The sequence below is a fragment of the Strix aluco genome, chromosome 3 (genome assembly GCF_031877795.1).
Source record: "Strix aluco isolate bStrAlu1 chromosome 3, bStrAlu1.hap1, whole genome shotgun sequence".
NCBI classification, from domain to species: domain Eukaryota; kingdom Metazoa; phylum Chordata; class Aves; order Strigiformes; family Strigidae; genus Strix; species Strix aluco.
Window position 1 is genome coordinate 2,967,881 of NC_133933.1, and position 27,995 is coordinate 2,995,875.

The 27,995-nt window shown below is 37.4% G+C and overlaps 1 protein-coding gene across 15 annotated transcripts in view; it reads right to left on the reverse strand.

Annotated features, from left to right (window-relative positions):
- Positions 1-27,995, reverse strand: part of USP34 (ubiquitin specific peptidase 34) — a 146,051-nt gene that overhangs the window by 8,275 nt on the left and 109,781 nt on the right. For 8 of the 15 annotated variants that reach the window (XM_074817148.1, XM_074817140.1, XM_074817139.1 and 5 more), the window contains 26 exons: positions 27,419-27,472; positions 27,228-27,323; positions 25,531-25,595; positions 25,359-25,434; positions 25,210-25,257; positions 24,431-24,496; positions 22,825-22,905; positions 21,506-21,591; positions 20,137-20,305; positions 19,978-20,052; positions 19,245-19,396; positions 18,807-18,855; positions 18,595-18,699; positions 18,427-18,471; positions 16,917-17,021; positions 14,220-14,367; positions 12,505-13,139; positions 10,875-11,032; positions 9,542-9,620; positions 6,055-6,181; positions 5,594-5,701; positions 4,395-4,499; positions 4,146-4,270; positions 2,946-3,098; positions 1,875-1,998; positions 149-228 (listed from right to left, as the gene is read on the reverse strand). In XM_074817148.1, the coding sequence (XP_074673249.1) occupies positions 149-228; positions 1,875-1,998; positions 2,946-3,098; positions 4,146-4,270; positions 4,395-4,499; positions 5,594-5,701; positions 6,055-6,181; positions 9,542-9,620; positions 10,875-11,032; positions 12,505-13,139; positions 14,220-14,367; positions 16,917-17,021; positions 18,427-18,471; positions 18,595-18,699; positions 18,807-18,855; positions 19,245-19,396; positions 19,978-20,052; positions 20,137-20,305; positions 21,506-21,591; positions 22,825-22,905; positions 24,431-24,496; positions 25,210-25,257; positions 25,359-25,434; positions 25,531-25,595; positions 27,228-27,323; positions 27,419-27,472 (3,114 nt within the window). The remainder of the gene's footprint in view (positions 1-148; positions 229-1,874; positions 1,999-2,945; positions 3,099-4,145; positions 4,271-4,394; positions 4,500-5,593; positions 5,702-6,054; positions 6,182-9,541; positions 9,621-10,874; positions 11,033-12,504; positions 13,140-14,219; positions 14,368-16,916; positions 17,022-18,426; positions 18,472-18,594; positions 18,700-18,806; positions 18,856-19,244; positions 19,397-19,977; positions 20,053-20,136; positions 20,306-21,505; positions 21,592-22,824; positions 22,906-24,430; positions 24,497-25,209; positions 25,258-25,358; positions 25,435-25,530; positions 25,596-27,227; positions 27,324-27,418; positions 27,473-27,995) is intronic. The other 7 variants (XM_074817138.1, XM_074817142.1, XM_074817141.1 and 4 more) reach the window with 7 other exon arrangements.

Sequence of the window (27,995 nt, forward strand, 5' to 3'; positions counted from 1 at the left end):
AGCAGAGGTATTTTCTATTCAAAATACTGTATTTTGAATGAGTGAACAATACCAACGAGCCACAATTTACGAGTTAGTCCCTGATTCACATTCACCGTGTTTTGCCTGTATTTCCATTCTGTTAGTTCTCAAACTCACTGACTCTTACCTGAGTCTGACAAAGCTCAGTCCAAAGTTTGGGGAACAGTGCAAGATGAAGCGGCAGACCTTCATATGCAACTAGGACGCCTGAAATTATATGAGAAAATAAGTCATTATTGTGTTAGAATTTCGTTGGAGATACTCACTTCCTGACAGAAGTAGTACCAAGGTGCCGTATCACTTTATAAGACCACATTCTAAGTGTTGTTTATAATCAGACCTATCGTCTGTGAAGTTTTTACAATCCCTTTAATAAATACACGTATCCCTTCAGTATTTCAGCGAAATGTACAAAAACCAAAGAACTGGCTTTAGTTCTGGCTTTGTAAATCAGGTTATTTTATTACTGTCTTACATTTTCAACTGGTCAGCTACAGCACTTAAAGGTTGTAACCATCTTTTTTTAAAAACAGCATACAATTTTTAAAAAGTCATCTTGGTTATTAACCCAAGCACCATTGTGCCTAGACGATGAAAGAGTTCAGGGATACCCCGAACACGAGCAAACGCTCATATTCCCAGCAGCTCAAGAGCTAACGCAACCTCCAGGAAATGTGAATAATGCTGGACTTACCGTCAGAAGAAGGGGACAAACAACAAGCCAGTGGGTGATTCAGGGGGTCAAAAGAACCTTCTACTATTACCACTCTTTGGGTAAGAGTAATTTTGTATGGTTTTATTTGTCTAGAAGTGATATTTAATCACAGTTAGCTAGCCGGCTTCTACCGGCAGAGAAAACAAGAAAACAAGGGGGTATTTTCATAGGTGGTTCATTCTGCTGAAGATATTTAAGAATCAGAAGATAAATTTCTCTTGGAAGGAATCTACGTCTCTCCACTGGCTACAGAGGGAAATCTGGCTACGTGGCTCATTTTTAGGCAACTGAAGCAAGACAGCTGCCTGTCTGCGTGTGCACGCAGTAGTCATCTGTGTGACAGCCAGCTTTGTGCGTCTGCACCTACCACATCGGGTAACTCGGCCTGTCCTAGGGTCTGCGGTGGAAGACAAAATTTAAAAACCCCACAAAGTGCCTCTGGAGTAGCAGCTGGCCTCTGGGGCGATTCAAGGCAGGATGCTCTGCAGCCAGTCAGACAGAAAGCCACGGACACCTTGTGCCCACACCCAAAAAAGAGGTTTAGTGACGGGAAGAAACCCAAATACTGGTGGTATCTACTTGGCAGACCTGAAACAAGTATCGGGTACAAACCACATGACTGAATGGTTATAAACTTAATTAAATGTTGTGATGGTTCCCAAAACTGTGGAGTAAAATAAAGCTGGATTGGTAAACAACAGAACTTGGGCCATCTGTGGCTGCCTACGTGGTCAGGTACGCTGCTGGGCAGAGCGTCAGGTCGTGCCATTGGCAGAGATGCTGAGGACTCAGAATCTGATCCAAAGCCATTTAAACTGCCAAACTCAAAAAAAAACCCCCCAAAACCCTTCAGTGAGTCCTGTATTAAAATCTAAATGTGCAAGGAGACCGAATTCTGACTGGTTACTTCTGCTTCTCTCTGGACAGGCCTGAAGTGTGACGGTCACGTAGGTAAGATGCTACTACATTATACATGTCGTACAGTTTTGGGGATAAAAATAATGTCCAGAACAACTAATGCAGCAAGTTTCACAAGCTCTGCTTTTTCTTAAAAATCCTGAATATAAAACTTAGTGGAGAAGCACTCACAGTTTGCACAGAAAAAAAAATCCTTAGGCTGTGTAACCTTCATACTTACTCATTTTAACTAAAGTTTCAGTGAACTTTTCACAGTTGATTGCAACTCGACATAGCAGATGGATGAACTGATGATAAGAAAAGAAGTAGTCTAGCAGCATACGATCGTAAACATCATCTTTGCCCTGAAGATTTAAGAGAGCTTCATTTAAACTACAGAAGCAACAGGACAGCAACCAAATTTCCCAAGCGTCTAAGCTTAACGTTACTGCACTTCTTGCCCTAAAATGCTTCATCGTACACTATGGAGAAACACGATGGGAATTTCCAGGTCTACCCCAGGCCAGCTGCATCTCCTCACCCAGCCCTTGGCAAGCACAGCTCGGAGGAGGGCTGGCAAACGCGACTCCCCCACCAGTAACAACTTTTATTGTGCGATTCTGAATCGACAGACTGAGAAGATGCAAAGCTGTGCGAACACCACATCTTGAAGACGACAAGAAAACAACGCAGTAAGCTTAAATCGTGTACAGATACCTAAATATATATACGCTACTGCGTTTTATATCATAACTTGTCAGTTACGACCTGTAGAAGTCAGAATTTTCTCAAGACTGAGCTTCACGAGCTTTCAAAAGCAGTATTTTCAGGAATGTCTCAAACCAAGTGACAGATATACGCCAAGGGTTTTGCGTGCCAATATTTGAATATACTTTGGACGTACACGCTTAAAATGGCACCAGCTTCTGCAGACCAGCTAGCCAAAGGAAATCTCCGACTCAAGCAAACAAATGCAATCTTATACAAAACGAATGAAAAATGAGCATGCAAAACCACACAGAAACGTAATTGTGGATGTGGTTTCAGAGGCTTAAAAATCTTCTGGTTCCTAATGTATATAAACTCGTTATAAAGTGTAAAATACCATGTCCTATAATACACCGACTTTTTAAGTTCAATCGTTCACATTATTTAGCGTCCCATCCATCACCTCTGGATACACGATGGAAAAAACCCACTACAGATCATTTCTCGACATTTTTTCCGAAACTTTGGTTACACAGTAAAATTTGATGGTGCACAAATCTACACAGCATCGTTTGGAAAGCTTTAAAAAAGAAGGGTTACTTACCCTACAGTAACCGTGCTTCTTCGAAATGTGTTGCCCACACAGATTCCCATCTACGTGCACATAGGCCCCATGTGCAGGAGATTGGATTCTTTCTGAATAGCAGTGTCCACTGGGGCTGTGCCTGCACCCAGTGTGTCCTTGCGACCACTGTACCTGAGGGCATAAGGGGTATGGCGGCTTCAACCACCACTCAATTCCTTCACCGATCAGAAGCCCCTGTGACAGGGCTCGGGGTTAGCACAGGAGCAGGACCACAGAATCTGTGTGGACAAAGCATCTTGAAGAACCACAGTTACTGTACAGCAAGTAACCAGTTTTCCTTCTTCAAATGATTGTCCATACATATTCCTTTTAGGGTGGGATTCACCTTACCTGACTTCAGCTATCTAAAATCTAGTCATTTCACTATTTCTTGCAGGCAGTGGATAGACAGACAGACTCCTCCCGAGGAAGAGCCACCTCACCCGGACTGGGGTGTCCAGGACAGGAAGGAGGGCAGCTATTCACCTCCTTCCCAGGGCAACCCCGTATCGCCATGAACCACAGAGCGAGCTGGGCGCTGACCTTTTAGATAGGCAAAGTGACGTGAGCTGAATCCCACCGCTGCTGCAACTGTGACCACGGGACGGGGCAAGTGACTACAAAGTAGCCCCACCGAGGTTGGCATCCCAGCAGGAAGTCCACAGAAGGGAAAATGGAAAGTGAAAGACTCAAGAGCCCTGTATGGTATCTCAGGTTCTGGTATTTCACCCAAACCAAGGGAAGATTATGCCTCAGTCCCAGCTGAATGGACTCGAATGAAACCTGGAGGATCCACTTAGCTGCCTGGTAATAAATGTTAACCGAGTTGGAAACCCATCTGGACAATCCCTGGGAGGTTCCTGAATTTTCTTTATAAATGCCACAAACAGATCGAAGATTATCAAAAAGTGCGCTATGGGTTTTTTTCTGAATACAAGGCTCAAACCCTTATCACGTCTGGAATATGAGGCTGTGTATCACCACGGGCAGGGAAATGGTGCTTCGGGAGTGCACATCTAGAATGGAGTATATGAGGACAACACATCTTGAAGAAGAATTACGCTTTGTTTACAAAGAAAATGTAAACGCATTACCCTACTGGCGTCTTATAATACTCTCACAAAAAACGGGAAAACAATAGAGAAACAGCTATTTACAGAAGACCGTACGTTCACGTACCTTGCTGGCTTCCACCATGGTAGGCAAGAGGCACATGTTAAGTTCTGGACGCGGAGGACGAATATTGCTTTTTCCCCCTATTAATTTCAAATTTTCACGACATGGAAAATAAGGTCCAAGAGACACTGTAGTATAAGTTAGGATAAAATAGGGATATATTAAAAAGGTCAATATTTGCCGTCAGCAAGGAACACGATAGAGTAATAATAGCGTAAGAGAACTTCAAAATACAATCACTGAAATACCTACTTGGGATATTACTGTGGTGGTATGTACAATGATTGTGCTGTAGAAATGGAACCAGAGTATGTAGGAAATCATGAGGACTTAAAAGTACAAGCTCCTTGAGGACATCTACAAACAAAAAGTTGTTTTTGCTATTACATATTGTTATTTCTTAACAGCAAACAAGTTTATTTAAGGCTCATGCATTTGCAACCTCTCTTTCATGCTGCTTTTCCTGAACTCGGTGTGCACCGTGGAGGGAGGCTCTACTGTGAATAGCACGTAAAGGGAACGCCCCTGAACCAGCCAAGATTCCCTTCACCTCTGCCACTGGGAGAAAACCTGCTCAGTGGTAGATCAACCACCAGCGAGAGGCGTGCCAGCTTGTAGAAAGTGGAAGCTCAGTAAAATTACCCTTTTTCCTTCTTCTTAAACATAGCGAGTTTGATGCCTGGAACATGTCAACCAGCAGCAGTCAGGAGGACAATGAGAAAGGCACTCAAAATAAGGGGAAAATGCACACAAATCACAGCACGAAAGGTCATTTGGGCACAGGTTTCGACCTTCATCAGCATGCATAAAGATGCAGATTATATCTATTAAATAATATTTAAAAGCCTAAACTAGAAAAAAACCTAGACCTTTTTGAAGAAGGTTTTCTAAGGCAAAAGAGACACTTACATATAATGTCTGCATCTACAGTTTAAAAAAGCAAATCCATTCCATTCTACAAGCTATTTCAGCTTTACCTTTATTATTACACCCTCCAGAAATGGATCATAACAATGAACACTAAAAGCTGTTATTCAGCCTAACTGGGTCACCATGCACCCTTCTGAGGGGAGCGTTAGTATTTCAATTTTAATGTAAGATTTGGGATTTGATTCTAAACTGACTGACGCCTGTATTCTGGAGTTAGTCCTTGAACACGCCCCTTCCCTTATCAGGTAGCAAACTGCTCTCCCAAAATGCAGGCTGACTTTCTGTGCACACAGTCTGCATGCCTAGGGAAGTGGAAACATTAATTTTAACCTGACGAAACCAGAATGATTTAGAATAGGACCAACGGCACTCTCAATGTATCGACAGTATTAACATAAACAATCCCAACCTACAGAGTATCTACTAAGCACGTGCGCTTGCAAAACTGGAATTTCAACTTCCAAGCAGGTGACTGCCTAGAACAGGTCCTTCCTGACTGCAGTTACACTACAACAACTTACCAATACAAGCGTTTCTAAGTTCTGGAGGACTATAGGAATTTAGCAGAGTTAAGAGCTTATGGGCAAATTCAATTCGCTCCTGCCACTGGATGAGAGCTTGCTTCACATCTGCAAATGCAAAAACCACAGAAATCTCTTCAGTTCGTTTCTCAAAAGCTCATTAAATAAAGCACAGAGTTTTACTGCTGAAGAATCTCATTTTCCTCTAGCCTGATTATCATCAATCTAGAAATCTATCAAATCTCCCCAGTCTATTGCTATTACATTTACTTAATCTAGTTTCATATTATGTCAATAAATAATTTAATAAGTAACAATTTACTAACTGTTAATAATCATCTCTCCTACTGTATGGGAAATTTTTAAACACAGTTAATGAGCAAGATAAAATACTAGGTTTCGGGTCCTGAAAATTAATTAACAGGCCACAGGCATAATCCTTTGAAGAGTTATAACCAAACCTTTTCTTTGAAGGTAGGGACGTGTCGATTTAAGAACCGAAAGGAAAATAGACAGAAGTTCTACCAGGTCTCCAGTCACATGGCAAGCTGTGGCCTCGTGGTACATCATGTGCAACGTGTTAAAGGACTGTAAAGAAAAAAATGCCAAAACTTTATGTTGCCAAATTAACATCCTTGTTATCATGTCTGTTTCTATCCTACAGATACTGCTTTTACATTTATTTTAAACTCAAACAAGATGGATCAAAATACACTGTGGTAGATGTAATGACGAAATCACTCAAAGGTAACAACCTTTAAAAAGAAAATATATCTGTATAGAAAATCAGTGTATGTACAAATAGATTCTTAAAGGAAAAAAAAACAAAGGGGGGGCAGGGGGGAAAGGGTCAGAAAGAGAGAAGGAAAGAGAGAGAAGAAATGAACGACCAGGTATCCTCTCTAATTGCTGACCCCGACATCCAGTTTTGGTACCAGTGAACACCAGGTAGTCTTGTACGGAGGGAGGGGGTAATCTGAAACCCGCCTTTGGTCGAAAGGCTGATTTTTGTTCTTCTCACCTAACCCAAAAACTGGAGTCATATTAAATTTTTGTCATGCACATGCCAGAGGGGAACGGAATTTGTAACATTTATTGTAACATTAACCCCTCTGCAAGTAGTTACCACCCACCTCAGCTCAAGAAACAAGCATTTTTGTGAGCACATCCAATACAGCTTATAGAGGCGTTTAAAAACTGCCTCAATTTGTTTTCAAGGTAAAAGCTTTCTATTCATGGCTCAAAATAATTACAGAGTTTTCACACAATTATCTAAAAGCCAAAAAGCAAAGCATAATTTGAGACACGGTATTTTTATATACCTGTAACCCCAATCTTTCTGCTCCAACATACATCTCATGGTATTAGAGATGCATAAAGATGGATGTGGGTATGTGAATTTGGGGAAAAATCGAAAGGTTAATATAGATGCTAGTCATTTTTCAAACTGCTCTTTAAGGACATATGCTATATGATTGTACATCAGATGAATTACTTCTGCTTTTATAACCAATAAACCTTCTGGGCATCTGTGATTTATAGAAAAGTTGGGAAGGAAAAGCAACTCATTTCCAAACTGCAAAAATCCTAGCACAAGATGTAAGAAAAGTTATTTCACCTGCTGGGATATTTTAAAGATAGAGAAACAGTAATTTCATTCCCTATAATGCAAAATTGTGATATGCCGTTTTCATATTATCCTGAAGATAAAAGATACGCGACCAACCCTGCCAAGTGAGGAACTTTTCTGGACGTGACAACCCCTCGATGCAGTATTCTTCACCATGCAAAACACTTCCAGAGAACAAGGGAAAATACAAGGCCTGGTAATTTCAAGCTGTAAAGCAGCAGCAGTTTTATCTAATTTCCAGTACCTTTTTACATAGATAAATTGTACCTTATATTACACATTCTTTATAAACTTATCTATTGTTAATATGGAGCAGGGTTAACTAAGCTGTTCTTTTTTTTATATGTATGTATATATCTTAGTTTACTTATGAGTTTCATGTATTAAAGTTACAGCTCAGTTCCTAACTTTTTAGCCCAAGTTTACTGAATACAGGCATTTTCAAGACAAAGAGGAACACATATTCTGGAGTAATTAACTGCAGTTAATTAATTAATCAATAGGCTCACATTTAGACAAGCTCCTGAATACTCAATTTTCAAACAGCACTGCAGTGTCTTCATTTTAATTTTTCTAACTGATTTTGTAATTCCAGCTTTTTTTATCACACTTTTTCCCAGGAAATACAAACTAGTGACATAAAAAAAAGCTAAGAGGATTTTTTATATAAAAAGCGGGATTGGAATCAACCTCAAAGCATCATCTAGTCCCATCCATGCGCCTTAAGGCAGTATAAATATCATCTTTATATCCTTGATGTTTGCTCAAAGTCCTCCTGACGACTTCCAAATCCCATTTACTGTGCAGCTACAACTACCTCCTATTCACTTGTCTTGCACCGTGGATTTTTAGCAGTTTATTATCTCTCCCTGAATACACCATTATACATACGCCAAGAATGAACTGCATCTCATTTTTACACTTTCTCCAACATATCCAGACAATCTTGATTTTTATTCTTGTTCTCAAAAGGATCTAGTGTCCTTCCCCATTTTGCATTGCCAGTATATTTAATAAATACACATACTCATCCCTCAACTCAATAATGGAAGTGTTGAATAGAACCCAAGACCCATCTTAAGAAAAAAAAAAAAAAAAAAAAAAAAGAGATAAACACTGGATGTGCCCTTTTCCAGTCTATTGGTATCTCACCCATCTTAAAAAAGTAGCCAGTAACTTTTCAGAGGTTTTTCAGCAATGTCTTTTAGGCTTTTCCTACGTTACTGCAGGACAGTATGAGTGGATCTGCAGAGTGAAACCGCTGGTGGGCAGGGGCTTGACATGCAAACTGTACCCACTTCAGGGCTGTGCTATTTCTTCTTTTTTTCCTATTTTGAACTCCCTCTGGTCTGGTCTCATGGACCAAATACCCATTTACAACTGGAATACACTACATACACTCCAGAAATGCATTTTAGGTTTAGTTTCATCAAAAAGATATCTAGTTTGTGTGCTCTTAGACAACTCCTTGCTAACAAAAGCACAATAGGTAGGAAAGCTCGGGAGAATTGCCTCAGAGGTGCCTCAAAGAAGCATTCAGAAATATTAATCACAATTGCACCTGAGCATCCTTTAAGTTATTTCTGTACTTTAACCTGTTGCCTTAACCCTTCTTATGTAGTAATAATTGTGTGCCTGTGCTCAGCCATTCACTCACAGTTGATCTGTAATAAAGAGAATGACACAAAAAAAGCACAAACTTGCTCCCTCTCAACATCACCTGTTGGTGGCTTTCCCTCCGTCTTGAGAAGCAGGCAAACATTTGCCTCATCTTCTTTTCACTACTAAAGAAATCTTATTAAAGACGACAGGGGAAACAGCTACGTGACGGAAGCCAAGACTGATTTCTTACCACTCACGACATCTCTTGCTGCTTGCAACTTTCTCAGTAGACCTGATCTGCTCCCCATTATGAACCTCAGAGCAATTTTACCTACCCTTGATATAGAAGACACATCACCCTTCTATTTCTTGCTCATCTTTCCTATTTAAGCTACAGCCTTCTATAGTTATCCTACCAAACCACTGTTATCAACTAACCTGGTATCTTTCTCCTCTATTAAGATTTGTATTGCCTCAAATTTACTCACTTAACCTCCTACATCAGTGTTTAGACAAACAAAATATCTGGTAAATCTTTTTTTGTCCTTCCTATGATCCTTAAGATTTTAAGGTTTTACATGTACACCGGTGCTTAATCAACATATTTCATAGGATACCATATTAACACAATTTAAAGCAAACACAGTGTCAGGAAGGAAGGGATGACTTCATGAGAAAGTGAGGTGTTTATTATAATTAAATGACAAAGTATTTACCTCAGTCATCAGAATCAATCCTCTATTAAACACAACAAGAAGTCTGTCTTCATCAGATTCTAATAATATTCTGAAGGCACTAGGAAAAAAATCCAAACATTGAGAACACTGAAAATTACATATCATCTTTTCATAATTCATACAAATGCTTAAAATTGTTATGCTCATGCTATATTTTGGAAAATAATCACAGAAGAATAAAAAAACCCCAAAAGAACGTAATTCTTCTCTTCATTTTTTCCCTCCACTTTTTCATTTAAAAATGCCTCTGATGTCAAACTTCCTTTATGTCAACTTTATGTTATCAAAAGTAATTTATAAACAACCTTTACAGAAATATTTCCTAAATAATGTCTGCGAAAACGCTGAAAAATGAGGAAAAGAATGTACTTCAAAAGACAGAAGTTTATGCTTGTCAAATGATACATTTAAATAGGTTCAAGTTAAGCCTGTTTGGACTTTTAAATGTAGAAAAACATTCCTATCAAAGTATTTTATGTTTACAGTAGAACAGAAAATAAAGGATTACGCTAACGAACGGTTCCTCTCAACACAACAATTCTTCCAGAGCGTTTGGGAAACCCTGGTTGTGCTCTGTGACAGGTGAGTGTACGTAATCCCCCCAGGTAACACAGGCCTTGCTGCCTTTTCACAAGAACGTTTCAATGCACCAAAGAGTTGCATTTAAAACCCCAACACCTGACCTACATATACAGGCAATTTATAGTTACACTGAAAATACCCAAGCAACAGTTTCAGATGGACTACTAAGACAGAAATGAAAAACTATTTGAAGATACGATACTGTAAAACTCCACCCCACAGACACAATTTCTAAAATACATTTCTGCCCCAAAACAACAAATGTCAACAACAGCAGCTGAAATTACTGCTTTGCCTATCCAGACTAATCATGGTAGGCTGAGAAAGGAATTTCAGTTTAAATGCTGAATTAGAATGTTGATTTATTTGGGTTTAGCTTTTTCCCCCAAGGGCTCTACTGATGCAATTTTATCACAGTGTTTCTTTCTGAATCCTAAAAATATATATCTTGGTTTACACCTGTTTATTGTTAAATATTTGCTCAGTTTCTGAATTTTCAGCCGATAACATTCTAAAAGAAATTGTATTCACAAACAATGGATTTTGGGCAAAAAAGTTACCATTGTAACTTTCTGTTTGCTTACTTCTGCGTAAAAGTATCCCCAGAACTTTTTCATCAAACAGAATATCGAAATAACAACACTTAATTTTTATCGTCCTTCATATTTGAAAAATAAAGTTCTTATTCAAACAGGATTAAATTATTACACTAACTTTGCTACTAACGTACCTTATTAAAGTAGTCCAACAAGACCGTCCGTCCAAGCAGCGCAGGTAACAGCTTATGGTTGTTTTCTTAAATTGCTTTATGTCTTCTATTTCTTCCTCTCTCATGTCTGGTCTCTGAGCTACAAACAGTTGCATGAGGTTAAACAGCTCTTCTACTGCCTAAAACACACAAAAATATTAGGTTAGAGTAACCTCTCGCAGTATGTTACGACTCATATCCTATTTGTATTACTTACTGTGTATTACTTCTACCAAGTAACACATCGAACAAACATGGTAAGTAAATTTAGATGGGAATACATTTTTAAGCATTACAACGAAGTTATAAAATCAGCAGAGAACATTTTAACCTTAAATAATTAAAACTAAACGGTTCTTAAAGACTAAAATTTTGACACAGAAATTGTGGGTATTTCTTATCTGTCTTGAACGTAGTTTGCTTTTAGCCTTCACTATTTACTGTGTGGATAAGGACAGAGATATTTGAGACAACCCTTCTAAAACCTTAAATGGATGTTTCGATGCTTCCTAACAGCACGGCTCACGGCCACATATATACATACAGATAAAAAAGAATCTGACATCCTGATCCATGTAACCAAACTTCTCGGCTTTCCTTAAGGAATGCAGGGGGCTACCTACACGGTGCATGGGTATGTGCATTTGCTGATGATAATATTATATTCTAAGCAACAGAATTCAGAAAGCTGCTTATGTTAAAACTCGATGGAGTCCCACATGCATGGGAAACACTGAACACAGCGGAGTAACTGAAGTCTCTTGCACGGCAGACTGAGACTTCCGAGGGGAGATGCAAACAGTGAAAGCAGCAGGAACACTCCCAGGACTGGCAGAGTATAAATTTACTCCGCGAGCTGAACTAGACACAAGTTCAACACAGAAGGTTCCATTCTCCTCTACATAGCGGAGAAAGTCTTGGTATTCTTTCCGTCCTTGAACACCTATAAAGGACCTCAAAGCAATACTCACTGAGTAATCATACAAAAATGCGTATTTTGCCTCTTAAAGGCTTTGTAAGCCTGTTTTTTCACCGTTACACGTGGACTATTTTAACTAGTAGCTACTCTGTATGGCAGGTGTCATAACGTTGTGGAGACAGGGCAACTCCCAGTGTACCACTGTTTTTGCAGAAGGTACACAAGCGTTTCCGAGGTGATCACCTGGCCATTCTCTGTTTGAATGCAACAGGCTGAACCGTGGCCCTGTTCCAGAAACTGAAAGCGAAGAAGAAACTCACTGGGAATTCCTCCCACTTAGTGTGTTAGAATGCAACTTGAGAGTGCCATTAAAGGCGACTCCTTGTTTCTTACAACTAGACTGGTGTACAGAATATTGAAGAACAGTAGAAATGCCAGTGTCTGCTTCCAGAGAAAATACCATCTGCCTGCCAACTGCTACACTGCGAAGAAGAAAATCCAGAACAATCCTCCCACAAAGGACAGTAATTGGATCTAAACACATTATTAATTACTTACAGCAGGAAATCAAAATATAATACTTTCACCACTGGGTATGTTAAATAAGTCTTTTCATCTTTCATGAAAAGAGACTTTCAGTAAGAGGGGAACTACTAACAATGAAATGGTGGTTTCTGGTATGAATCTACTTACTCCTGGGTACTGACTGGCATGTGGCGTGAGATTCTTAAAGGCCCACTGGATATTCTGGTGAGAAGCCAACTGCCTGGTGAAGGCGGGGGACTGCTCGCAGCAGAGGCGCAGGATGCCGTAGTAGGCAGGCAGCATCCCACGGTTGAAGAGCACCACATCCTGATCGTCGTGGTCTGCGAGGATGTAATTGAAGGCAATGTTCTTCGTCACCACGGGATTCTGTACAATAAGGCGTACGTTCTCCGGACAGTCGACACACACGTTATACCAAAACGACAGCAAAGCCTGTTTGTTGTGGTTGGTGGCTATCGCCGGCTCAGAAAGCTTAGGCTGGAAAAGGTTCCATAAGTCCATGAAGTAAGTAGAAAACATGAGTTTCTCAGTTTTTGAGATCAAACAGTATGTCATGAAACTGAAGTAGGGCACAAGTTTTGTAGTGCCGTGAACAGCAGCATCAACATATAGCTTTGCTCTTGAAAGAAGGCCGAGAAGCACGTTGTAGACTTGATGAAGAACTACCGTGGTATCTGGACTGAGAGGCAGATCGCGTGTAGGGATGTGCAAGGAGCGGGTCGATCGGAACATCTGACGGAAGGAATTGCTTGGAATAAGCGACACCAAGAGATAGGCTGCAGCTTCAAATAAAAACAGATTTGTTACACCTTTGGAAAAGACATACATGCTTAACAGCCATTTAAACAGAAATTAAATTACACTCTATGTTCCATTTATAGATCTCAAACCATTTTACAGAATACATATATTCACACTAGAGATAAAAAAAAAAAAAATCAGAGTGGATAAGACTAGCACAAAGCATGGTAAAAAAAATCAGAGTGGATAAGACTAGCACAAAGCATGGTAAAAGTGGTGCTGACATTTGCTTTCAGGCCTTGTCACTCTATAGTCCTGTCTGCTGCTTGGTTCTAGCTGTTCTAACACAATGCATCCCATCACAGAAATTAAAAAAATAGATTTTCTTTTTCTATGACTAAACTGTCCACTGTTTTATCAAGACGTCTTCAGAGATGTTTACAACAGGAGTCTGATGCAAAGCTGTACCTACAGTTTCCACATCTCCCTCGACCACAGAAAACCTATTAAAGTTCAATGTGGCCTGTTACTGTGGAATCTCCTTTATAAAAAAATTTAACACAGGAAAGGCTGAAAACATGATGTGGCAATCTGACAGCATGATTGCTAGCAGAACAAACGAGAGAGCCAGGACACTCTGGAGTTGGGAAGAAGCACAGGCTTCTCCTTGACCCACAGGTTCAAAGGACTCAACTGAAGATTGCGCTGTGAGGCGTGAAAGAAGAACATGTACTACCTACAGTACAACTACGTGATGGACACTATAGAGAACCCCTTTTTCTTCTTCGGGTTTTCCTGGCTCTTGTAGATTAACCACAGAAGATAAAGAACCTACTAAGTATCTATAAAGAACCTACTAAGTATCTATAAAGAACCTACTAAGTATCTATAAAGAACCTACTAAGTAAGTCTCATTCAAATTACAAAATCAAAGCAGTTTTCATCAAACCCAGGTAGCTTTTTCTGATGAGGCACCACAGTTGTACTAATATTTGAAAATACAGCAATTCTAAAACAACTAGAGAAGGAAGAAAGGACAAGCCCAAGAGCATGCATTTCATTTACGACAGGAATACTTGCTACAATAGAAGAACAATTTTCTTCCATTTAAATTAACTTACAAGTTCTCACTCTAGGATAGTTGTGTGCCAGAAGAAAACGTTCAACCCAGTTTTCCATATTTTGCAGCACCCAGCTGTGAGCTAGTTTATTCCGAGGTGTTTGCACGGCCAGCCAATCCAGGCACTGAGATGGGTTGTATTCAATGACCTGAAAGAGGAGTGGAAAAATCAAAAGGAATACATTAACCTTGATATTATGTACTGATGGTATTTGAAAAAGCCATATAAATATCGCCTAAGACTTAAAAAAAAATTTTTTTCAAACAACATTTACGGTTATCAAAGCACCTACAAGACTGAGGTGCTCTGGCAGACAAAGAAAACCCTTATTAAATTCCACTGCTTTGTGCTTCTGAAACTTGTTCAGAGGTTTTGAAAGTTCAATCTAAGTCCAGGAATTTACTCTACATATCCTTTCTGCATATGTTTAGATATTTAAGCTGAAATGTGAAGCACTTAGAAAATGGAACAACCTTGTCTTTATAAACAAATAAATCATTTTTTTAAAATAGCTAACACGAATCTGTAACACCAAGCCAGTTTTTTTTATATACATTATATCAAAAGAACATAAATGGTATGCAAATATGTTTATATAGCTTCCTGCTGAGGGTAGCTATTATGGTTTTCAGAAATACTCAATTTCAAGGAATAAAGTCATCCAGTGCTTTTCAAAGGTAATGAAAAGCCTATGGAGTGCTGTTGTACAGTCATCAAAGCCTTACAGATAATAAGGAGAAAACGTAGCTCCCTGCGCCCTTCTGACTCTGGGTACTTGAAAATTTGTTGGCATATTATTATGCCAATAAACGCGGTTTGTTCATTTGCTAGTTTTTAAAAACTGTTTTCTTTTTACCTTGAGGCCCAGGTGCCCAGACAAGGAGAAAGGAACTCTTATCTATCTAAGAAACCACAGGCAGTAACTGGATTGCTGAAGCTGTTCCCAACTACTCTAAATCCACCTGAAGAATGTGAGCAGCTGACATGACCAAAACTCTGCTCATAAAATCATAAAATTTTCATCTCAATTTAAAAATAAACACATTAAGAACAATCTCCTCCTTTTTTTTTTTTTTTTTTGGTTGTTGTTTTTTTGTTTTAGAAATGACAAATGGATCTGTCAGGCTTCCTTGGTAATAGCTAGAGGGTATCTCCAAGAAAGGGACTATCATTGTTCACTGTCTTCATAGCTCAATCACTTTTCAATGACTTCTAGAAACTGGAGTGGCTGCAAAAGTAGGTTCTGCACCCTAAACCTGTCTATGCATTAACTACTGGGCCTCTCATCCCTGCCTACACAACGTGTGTCTCAAGTCAAGGGAAGGATAATAATGCTGGCAACAGCAGAGACTGAACTAATGACTTCTACTGCTAAAACCTTGGCTTTCCAACAGAAATCCGTCACTGACTTGCTTCATCTGTAGGTTCAGTTTGTGTAGTAAGAATAAGGAGGGAAATAAAAAAAAAAAAAAAAAAAAAAAGGATTGCTTAAGAGGTCACATACCTAAACCTTGTGGCTGACCAAGGCATGAAGCACAGATACTTACTACGTGCCACAACTTGCGGATTGTCATAGGAAGTTTAATTACAAAACCTCTCTTGGAAAGGTTTCCTTATCGCTGAGAGAAATTCATAACCTACCACTTCCCCGTATACAGAAAGCAGCTAAGATGTAATTCTTGACCTTGAGATCCGCTGATTGAACTCCCTTTGCCTGAGGTACAGCAGTTACAGCTAATTCATATCCCGATCAGACACCCAGCAAACACACAGTGTACACCTTCCCAGACTACCTAGTGGTTCCTATCCTGTAAGTGCTCCTAGCCAGGAGTAAAATACTTTTGAACAGCAATCCATATTCTATCCCACAGTGCTTCAGTGGGTAGGACAGGTCTGTGTTTTACCACAGCTCTCAATTCTGCACAGTAATAATCTTCTACAAACCCCAGCCCCCCTTTTTAAGGAGTATTAAAGGGAATGAACGTTCAACAGCTTGTCCTGTACAGTCTTCAGGCTGGACACACTGTTCTTAATCACTAAGACAGTAAATTGTACTGGGAACTCAAAGAGCAGTTAGCTGAAGTGAAAACTTGAAATTCCTAATCTATTGCTCAGGTCAAGGAATTCATCCCTGTGCCAACTTGGTTAAAAAGTCTCTTTCTTGCTTTAGAAATGCAAGCAAGAATGGTCCTGCACCACAGCAATTATCCACTAGATTCAATTTAGTGCTATTTTATGGGTTAAAAATGTTAGTGAGTATTTTACAGAGAAAAAAAAAAGTCAAACGAATATTCAAAGAACAAGCACATAATGGACAAAAAAGCCCTAACACACGATGGGCCCTGAAACATTTTACGGTCCTTGCAAAAGGGTAACTGAGAAAAGTAAGTGGAATTTGCCTAGAAGAATCATTCTAGACCCTTCTTATGAATCAAGTAATTTCTCATTAAACTCAAATTTAAAGTTACACTGAAATACCAGTTAACCAGAATGCTGTTAAAATAACGTTAAAAGTTAGAGCAGAGTTTTAAATGTCTGTTAGTTCTTGTGGTTTATTTGGAAGAGAAACGGTCGTTTTAAAAAATCATGAATTGATGCAGCAAGGATGGCAATTAAATGTAAAACCCTTTCATAGACATAAAAGAACAAACAAGAGAAAGACAATTTATAGCTTCTGTTTTCTTTTACATGTTGTACCTCCCATATCCTCTGCAGAATGTAAGAAGCAAAGGGTGGCATTCCTGGAGGTCCACCAGCAAATTCCATCAGCATGGTCAACAATTTGAAAAAAGGATTGGCTGCCTGTAATGCAAAAAAATAAAAATATCCACTTCGATCTATTTCATTTAATCCCCTAATTTTTTGAGAGACTTAAAATAAAACCCCAAATATTTGCATAAAAACATATTTCTATGAACTTCTGACATAAACATTTATATTACTTTAATCCCTTTTATTTAATCTGTAAATAAGCCACACACATATATATACACATACCTTAATTCTATTGTATCCACACATGGATACAGTAAAATTAAGCCACTTTTTATAGCTAGTGCAAGGCAACATGATCATACTGGATAGGATCAGTCTAGTACGAGTATATAGTTACAAGGAAATAACAGTACACGTTGTTCAGACATTCTGAACAAAACGGGGAAAAAAATAATCAAGCTGTACAGTCTGGAAAAATCAAATTATGTTGTTTTACATATACAGAAGATACCACTATTTCAGAGAAACTATTATTTTTATGTATTTGCATAACATGTAACATGGCTCCTAAAAAGATTATCCAAAAGCATCACATTTTGAGGGTTTACACTGATCATTATTATTCTATGATGCGGTGATGACTGGCATACTGTTTTCCTCTGAAATCGCCAACATTTCTACTCTAACATGTTGGATCTAATATGAATTTGTTTTTAAGTTTGCTAAGACTCACCCCGTTTTTAACAATGCTTCAATAAAGCGGTTACTACTATCATATTTTCTGCACCTCACAAAAATGTCTCTGGTGCACGTGTATATGTGCAAAGCAAAAAAAGCATAAAAATGTCGCAAATGTTAGCATGACAGGAGGGAAAGTAGACTGTCATCTGATAGTGCCCATTCTATCACACAAAGCAAAGCTGTCATGAGAATGATTTAGTATGTGCTTCTTTTCCAACCACGATCATGCCTCCTCTGCTAGACATGCCCTCAATTTTTCCTGATTATTTTTTCTTTTCTGACAGCACTATACAAAAACGTCCTTGTGTGAGCATACACTTTTCCACTCTGTATATATTTTTCACGTGGAATCCATTTGGGACTCTCAGTATTTTTGTGATTACCAGGGCAAGAATTTATTCTGACCGAGAAATGTGTTTGCATGCACAGAACTGCAAAATAGTGCCCCAAAACTTGAACAACCAGACGATGATTACATGTCTCCACTTATTCTAGCATACATGTTTTATTGTTACCAATTTTTATTTTAAATTCATATAGGTGGAGAATCTAGAAATATGTTACTGCATACCAGATTTCTGCTTTAGAAAACTTAATATACAGTGCAGTTAAGACTTCATTTAATGTCACAAAAACTTCCATGGATCATCTTCCATGCAAGATTTTTGATTAGCAAAGGATTACTGAAGTAATTTAAAACAGAAAAATATCAATACAAATTATTTAATATACAGGTAGTATGTTTACATACCTCAGGAGTCAACTTTGCTATAGATGTGAAAAGCATGGACACAATCTTAAAAACAAAACAAACAAAACTCACTTAGACTTGTGCTTATTCAGTTAAAATAATAAAAATCACTCCATTACACTTATTAGATAAGATTTGCAACAAACAGCTATAGCTTCTGATACTTACATGTTCTGCGAGTCGATTATTGTACCGACACAAACTGAAAATGAGATTGCAAGTTTGCCTGATGTTGATACCATCACGGATATGTTGGAACAAAAAAGGAAAACCCTGCAACAAATAAAGTTAGATATTAGTACACTGTCTACAATTACATATGTACACATACGTATGTGCATTTTTTCCGAGGCTTATACAGTCATATTTAAATGAATTACCTTTCCTCCTGTTAATGCTGCCATGTCGTTTTGTGACAAAGTCAAATGCCTAAAATACAAAAAACCTTCATCATTTTACTTCAGAGATTATCAAGTAAGGTTAAGGAGAAACACAGGACTGAGTGTTAGCTTATTTTCTTCGGTATCACAATAGACAAGAAAAAATAAAAGGTACTGACACATAAAACCGAACAAAAATAATAAAAATTTCGTAGTTAGACCAAATAAAAAAGGAACTCCAAATGTGGGCCACTGAACGTGTTCAAGGATTTAGCCCGAGTCTTTTATTTGGTCAACAATGAAAAAACATTTATCTTTCAAATGGTTAAAAATATAATGGGCCTTATACAAGCTCATTTATGCTGTTAAAAAAAATCTCTAATTCCTGTCTGAACTAGCTTAGATTAGAATTTACTTTGGTTTTTCAAAAGCTCTTGCCTTTCTGAGCGAGACTGTTCAACTAGGAGAGCAATCAGGGCAATCATCTTTTCAAGTGCAGCAGGCCTGTATTTTTCTTCTGCCAGAGAGAGTATATCTTCCTCTTCCTCCTCTTCCTCCCCTTCTTCCTCAGAAAGCACTTCAACCTGTGGCTGAAGGAAAAAATAGCAATTTCAACGTGGACATTTGGAGCCTTAATTTCAAAGAGCCTGTAGATGGTTTTGCATATATTCTGTCTTCTCTTTTATTCAAAACAACTTAATCAACTTGAACAACTCAAACCAGGTAAATATCTAATCATCTGATTGTCATCTTGAAGCATTCATTTCGCATAAGCTAAACTGTACGTACAAATGCAAAAACTAGGCTGGTTGAAGTCACTACACAGCCTGATAGGGTGGTCTAGTTAATAAAAAAAGCAAGTAAATTTACAAGTTTAAGTTGTTCGATAGGAGTAAGCAATCAATTGTTACCATTAACAGGATGATGAGGGCAACTTTAATTGCTTCTACTTAGTATCTATTTCTATACTAAATAGAAAACTCCTGTTTATAGCACAGCCAATTCAGCATCTTTTTCAAGTATTATATTCACTAAAACATTGAAAAAAAATTGTACGAGTGAAGCAATTTTAATTTAACAGCTGAAAGATGGTTCAAGAGACACAGCGCTAACGATCACATATGCAAAATATGAAAGACTAGTTCTCACTATCCAAGTTACTTGAACTTACATTTTCAGGTCCTTTAGTTCCCATGTAGAAATGGACCATTGTCGATATGGCTTGCAATGAAAGCAAGAACTGGCTCTGAAATATGTAGATATCGAATTACTCGAAAATACACACACGCATATACATACCTAATTCCCCAAACTACAAGGCTATACTTACTTCCTCTTCTCCCATTTTGGCAAATTCGTAAAGAAAGGCAAAATATTCCGTGAGATGTTTACTGTGAGGCTTAACACCGTGCTCCATAATTGACAAGAGCGTCTTCACAAAGCGTGTTACGCAAGAGCGACTGCCGATGTCTTCCACAGGACCATCCATGTCATCCGAACTGAAAACAAAATCCAGTTTAGGTTTTTCACACAATACATGGAGCATAAAATCATCTTGAACCTGTCTAAAAAAAAAAATTCAGATGAACTTTCAGTTTTCTACTCTGTCCTACTATCATACTCAGACCTCTAACACTTGCTCTTGCTCCAAGCATAGCCTGCCTAGATAACAACATGGCTTAACATAAGGGAGCAGCCATCACTCAAAACGTTGAAAGGTTAATAAAATCAGTGCTTTGAATCAAGATTCTAGTCAGGAAAAGAATTCTTAAAAAACCCCCCACAGTATCTGCTACTTAAAAGCATCTTCTCAATTTGCATTCAAATTTCCTGAGTTTCACGCACGAATGCTGTTACAGCTGAGCGTACGTAAGGAAAGGAGTCTCCTAAACACACACACACACGACCCTGACAAGACAGAGAACCTGCACTTTCAACCTTATTCCTCTGCGGAAAGTTGGATCTTATCACTGAACAGAACAAGTGACAGAGTCTTTTAAAGTAAGGCTTCCAGAGAAAATTAAATTCTATTTTTTGCCATGAAAACGCTATCTTCATGTCTTGAATTTTGTTATGGCAGTATAGTTATTACAAACTCTGCCATTTTTGCTCGGGAAAAAAGCTATCACCCAGATCACAAGGTTAATGCAAGAGATGAAAGAAGAAACACTTTCTTCCTCTTCTCATTATGTATCAAAAAGAATATTTCATAATTGGAGACAAAGTGACAGTTTTCTTGATAATTAGCAGAACAAAATAGAATCCAATAGGGTTTTTTTACTTTTTGACAGAACCTGTGATTTAGCTACGTGACAGAGGACTAGACTCTCATCTCCAACCTCTTTTACTGGATGTACAAATGAAAATTTGCACCTATATGCCTCTGGATCCAATTTACAATCGCATTCTCATGTGCAAGTAGTGAGATTCACACTTGCAGTGTATTACTGGCAGTGAAAAAAAAGACTATGCTGAAAACCTAGGGAACAAATGTTTCAAACAACGGTATCTTTAGACTCTGGCTTTTCCAACCACAATGATATTTTTAAATACATCACGAGTATTTTGGGTAGAATAATAAAGAACAATTAAAATAGTACTATTTTAGGTTTACGAGACCATGTGGAGTAATTCATTAAACAACAGCGGTTGCTGTAACGCATGTAATAAAAAGGAGTTTTCAGGTGTTGTTATTTTACCAGTCTTCCATTCCTGGCTGGAGATAAAGGTGTGCATGCACTGGCCTCAGTCTCTGTATCACATGAATACACAAACGCTGGAACATCTGCAAATGCACAAGTAAATGAACTCCACATGTTCATTCTTTTACATACATGTCAATACATATTTTCTAAGCAAAGACTGTTCTCCAAGTACTACTCCCAGCCCTATGTGATTTCAAAGGTAAAGCTGAGATTGAGATGCCCACATTCCATTTCTTACTGTATTGACACATTGTATTTTAACAGAATATTCAAACCTGGTTTTATAAACAGATCTGATGGAGGAACCCTAAAAAAACAGTTTTTAATATTGGTGTGCACTGTACACTACTGACACCTGACTTAAGACTGCTGCTCCTAAACATTATTTTTTCTTCAATCTTGATTTTCTGAAACGTTTAGATATTTTTGACAAGATTTTTCTATTTTGCCTCTGGTTGTAACAATTTATGTGAAAATTAAGGAAATTCCTTCCAATAATTTTAAAGTTATAAAACATTCATCAAGGATTAGAGCTCTGCCTAAGATCTTGTATAGAGTTCTCCCATGAAATATATTCCCTTAGTAATGGGTTGCACACAGAAACCATGTATGGTTCTGTACGAAGACATCACTTCAATAATCAGAAAAGTTAAACCAATTGAAGGGTTCAGGTGAGATACAGCAATTGCTAAAGTTTTTACTAAAGTTTTTACCTAAATGACCTGCAAAGAAAGTATAAAGTGAAACTATTAATAGTATTTGTATCTGTGAATATTCAAATGCTACTAATGTCGGGCTTTTTCAATTTTAAACATTTCAGAAAAGGGTATTAACAAAATTTTGTGGCATGATGTTATAAAATTAAATCTATCTACAAAACCCAAAGGCAGCTGTTTAGAAACGAAGCTTTCCATTAGGAGTACTGAATGTACATATTATTTTTTCTTTTCTGAATGTGTTTCTTGATGCATTATTGTTGAACCAATCCAGAAGAAAAAACATTTTTAATGTAAAGTGTTCAAATTTGTAGAGATCACGTGGGAGTTGCAGAAATATTAATTTGTATCTCTTGTGACATTTAGTGATCCTAACTGTACAACTATGGCACTATAGTAATATTGATTTTGTTTCAAACAACAATAATGCTCCCATGGCCAAATATTTTCTCTAAATCAGATGCAAGAATAGAAAAGAGGAAGATAATTACAGCTATTAATAAAAACTTCCACGGTCATTGTACGTGTCATAATAATTGTCCGTTTCTGTTCTTGGGTCAAGTAGTCACTTGACTTAAAAGGAACATTTTTTCTTACCTGTCTCACAATCTGATTGGGACACTTTATTAGAATCTGCATTGGCCACCAATCATCATCAGCCATACGATCCAAAAACCACTGCAGAAGATACATACTTTGTTAGTTTTGTTCCAAACTTGCTCTAGTCCAATCTTCTTTTTGCATGATATTAAAGTCTGAAGAGAAATTGATGTTACTATTATTAAGGAATAAGTAAGAATTAATCCAAGGGAAATCTAAATGTCTTCTGTGCATGACAAGAAAGGAATAAAGATCAACAGCAGTAAAGAGATCAATAGCAGTAAACATCAATATAAATTTATATCCAGTATCTTCTTATCCCTGGGTTCTGGAAAAACACGCTTATCCTGAAAAGTGATGTCAACAGAGTAAAAAATGTTGCTTACAATGAAGCATAAGCTGAAGAATCTTATAGAATAGGGATAGCCTTAAACAAGAATGTAGTTCCTGAGTTAGATCTCTTTTGCATTTTAAAATGTGGAAAACCCTTACTATCTCCAGAGTCGGAAAATGTATAAAAATAACAGAGAATGACTCATTCAAAGTTACGAGTCAGCAAATAATACAGCTGAGTATTCCGACTCCACAAATTTTCTTTTATTCACAAGGAAAGATGGCTTACATTAAAGAATCCAAGTTGTTGTTCTTTTTATTTTAATTGTACTTGAGTATTTTTTCCTATATTAAATGTCTTAACTCATTTTAAGCATCTTAGGACTATACCATACTAACGAAACTATCATCCAAATGCTGAATGTTACACAACAATTTCACAACCTAGAAGAAATTTGTAGAAAAACGAATTTAATTCATTTGTACTGAATAAGGTCTAACACAGGATACAGTATGTATTGGGGTCTTTGTACATTCAAAGTATCACAGAAAGTCTATCACAAACTTTCCTTCAGTATCTCAAAATTGTTTTTGCCAACACCACAGTGAATTCTTTGTCTATGGTTTCTCAGTCCCTCTCCACTATGTCCCAGAGTCCCTTCAGGCAGCATCCTGAAAATTTTTATGTAAAAAACATTCCTCCATTTTTATCTCCTCCTCCTAGGAGTTTTCAGTCTTTCTACACATTGGGTACAAGATCCTCAGCTTCACAAGCAAGGCACTATATAAATTTTGTTTTCAGCAAAGTCAAAAATTAGCTGGTTTTACTCCCCTTCTAAGATTCTTCATTGCACCACAGCCTTTTAACTCACGGCCCTCCTCCCTTGTGTTCAACTCCAGTCCCTGTCATTCTAGTCCCTAAACATTAGTCTGTCTTTCTGTTTCTCTTGGTGATTTCATCTAAACACCTCTCAATTACACAAATCCATAAGTAATAATCAAATAAAGAGGTTGTGACCACTGCACGTCTTCTATTCTAGTGACAAAATTATATTGGCCTGTGGTCTCACCATAGGCTTCTGAAAATAAAAGTCAAGTCATTCCCCAGAATCTGCAGTATTTAGAGAGGACGAATTTCATCTCACAGTGCACAAATATGCCAAATACAGTAGTTCATAGTCCAAAATATTCCAGGGATACGAACCTCCAGGAAAGTTAAACAATATATAGAAAGTTGGTTTGTACTTTGCTGAGTTCCTAAGTCACTTACTTCACAAGCTGCCTGACTGTTATTAAACTGTTTAGTTAACAGTTCAATCCACTGAAGCATTGTAGGCTGTAAAAAGAAATACAGAAAAAAAACTATAACTTAAAATAATAAATTGCAACTTAATCTTTAAACATTTCTAAATGGTCAGTTAGAACACTGAATCTTAAGATTATAGTTACAAAAACTAAACACTTTATAAACTAGTAATATGTTGCACCTACACAAAAATAACAGTACATACGTTGAAAATAACACAAATAGTACCTACACATTTGGACTAATTGCCCGGCTGCACATTATTACATATTCTTACTAGTCCCAGGCAATCTAGAATTAGTAACATTATGCCACTATAGATAAGGAAGAATTAAAATCCGACAACAAAAATGTTTCAGATAGAACAGACCTTTCTTGCTGTCCACGCTAGTATCTAGAACTTAAAAACTGACGAGCACAACTGCTGCTTAGCAGCAAACACCCCCCTCTACATCAGACTTTAACAAAATAATCCAAAATCATCCAAGAATTTTCAAATGAAAAGAACACAAGATTCGTTGTTCCTGATGCCACTGCTGAGGCTAAAACCAGGACTTGCATTTTTTTCCATTGTGCAGTGTTTACTATAATTGTGTTAAATGACACTCTTTAAACATTAACTTTGTATCATCTATGGTACTTAATTCATCTCTAAATCACACTTTTAAAATAAAAAAGTACAGACATACATTTCACTATATTCATGCAGTTACTGAATGAGAATTTACAAGTAAATAGAATACCTTTTCCTTTGAATGAATAAATGTCTCTAGTACAAAGGAAGTGCTTAACTGGAAAAAAAAATATTGTACCATTAATTACAGAATGCCTGAGTTAAAATGTAAACAAGGTAAAATTTAAAATAAGCATGATATACTTTTGAGGTACTTACCTTTGCTGTCATCAAGGAAACCGCTTTTGGATCTGGTAGTGTGCTTGGGATGCTACTACACAACTGCCACATAAACCTAGAGTCAGTAATTTTATTTGTTAATTAAAATAAATAATGAAAATCTGCAAGAAGAAAAGAAGTATTAATATTACATTTTTCAAGAAAAACTTACCCAAAATATGTATGTTCAAAAATGTTCTTGTCTTGAAGAAACTGCATGTTATCATGCCATATCCACTGAAGAAAAAATGCTAACATCAGATACAAGAAAGCAGTTTATTTCACTACATAAGCATAATTTTAAGAATATTTAAACGCTTGCCATGGCTAAGAAAACAGATTTTTTTTCTTATGAAATGTTATTTCTGGAAACATTTTCTTTATTTTAAAGGATTTGCTCAAAGTTGTTTTATTCGTACTACAGCAAATATTAATTTTGCCTGCCATATGACTGCAGAACAGAGCTCAGAACGAACCTCCTCCTCCTCCTTCTGTGATCTCACTTTTACAACTTAATTACTCACATTTTTAGGCTGAAATTTTGACAACTGGTTCAACATGTTAAAAAAGAACCACAGTTTAAGACCATATTTTGATGTTTGCAATAGTGTAGTAACTTAAAAAGCCAAAAACTCTCTACACTCACAGTTTTACTAATTGAGATGAATTAGACTCTCCAGCAGCCTCACTAGGTATGTCTAAAGGTTGGAGCTCTGACCCAAAAGCCTCATGAGCTCTGTGAACTTATGATAAATTCTTCAAGAGTAAGATTTGACTCTCCATCATTAACCACAAAAAGATTTCATGCCAGGTGCCCCTGTTCCTCTCTCCAAAATCATGTTTTACACCAAATGAGTTTGTAGCATTTTTCACATAAAAATAGCTTCGAACTTTAACTCTGATAAAATCTATTATTATTTTTAAGACTGAGAAGACTAAAGAGCACACTCTGATTTGCTGGCTAGGGCTGAAGAATCTTTTTAAATTAAGAACCTAACATGTGACAGATGATAAAGCACTACTTCTGCCCAGAGGGAGCAGGGAAACTGGCTTTTTCAGGTGATAAAGAGGTAGAAATATGGCTTACAAATCCCATATTGAAGATATATCCAGTACACTGAGATCCCTAGTGAAATATTCTGCTTCTGTGTGCTACCTTTTCCAGTTCCTCAGACCATATGTGGCTTAAACAGTATCTTTACATAAATAGCCAGGTATCCTAAGAGCAGCCAGCCCTCATCACTGAGGAGAACAGGGAGATGTAGCTGTTACTGGGTTTTGTTTCCCCTACCCCTTGTACTAACACCTGGGCTACTCTACGACTATGGGGAGGAAGGGATTCTTCTCTTACTGATGCTCCCCATCATAAACACAAATAGTTACAATCTTACAGTGCTTTCACTTCAAATTTCACAACCCACTGGCAAACATGAACACAAACATCTGGAATGGTTCTCTTATTCTGTCCTCCGCTCAAAGCAATAAGTTGCTGAGGAACTGAAGAATGAAAAGGATGGTGGTTAATGAAAATACTTCTTGTAATATTGCAACTGTTCAGAAAATGTTGAGAAGCGCTCAAAAAGCTAAGCAAACAGTGCTCTACCATTTTTTATTATGAAGCAGTATGATTCAGATACCTGAATTAAAAGATACAGGACAGAATGAGAAAACGTCTAAAATTTACATACAGTGGAAATCTTAATTTACTCCCTATCAGGTAACGTCCTCCCAAGGAAGACAGCTAAATGAAAGGATTGTCATCTTACTGATTTGAATTATATTTGTTTTCCTATCTTTATTCAAACTCCCTATTTGTTTAGGCCTTCCTGCAGTATTTTAAAATCAGTGTTAAAACAAATCAACTTGTACCTCCAGCAATTCTGATGAAACATCAAATTTGTAGTCTTTGCCATTTTCCTCCTCTGGTTCCATCCGTTTATAAAACAGCATGTAAGCACTGTGTGTCTTTAAGAAAAAAACATCTGTATAATTTTTGCTTTGAGAGATAAATCATGAAAGTAGAAAAATAATCATGGAACAGGTGTTTGGAAGAGAAATACCTTTTCAAAGGAGAAGTCCATAAATTTATCAGTAACAGAATCATAAGTTTTTGTCTGTCAAGAAGAAAGTAAAACCATTAATTACAAGCTGTTTTAATGGCCTGGTTATTGACAGTTTGAGATAAATGTGCAAGCAAACTATTTCAGGACATTTACAGAGAGGCTGCTAATTTACTTCTTGCTCAAAGTAGTCCTCTTTCTTTTTTCTTCTACAGTGGCCTATTCTGATTTTTCACACTTGCTATGCAATATTGTGACCTCCATCTCATGCAATTTCCTGCCTCATCCATCTCATTGACACCTCTTCTTTTTAGGTACCTAAAGGTATTTTATCCATTTGCCAAACAAAATATTTTTTTGCTTTATTTCTGCATATTCCTTTTATCAGACAAGAGGATTTCTCTTATTCACGGGACTGTTTTAGTAAGGCACCGCATTATTAATAATGTGTTTCATATAATGATATATAATGATAAAAATGATCAAGTCAAGCATAAGCTGAGTCTCATTAAACAGTTATTTGTATTACTACTGTGAAAAATATTAAGGTTTCTGTCAAAGGGCAGTGGGCTGACCC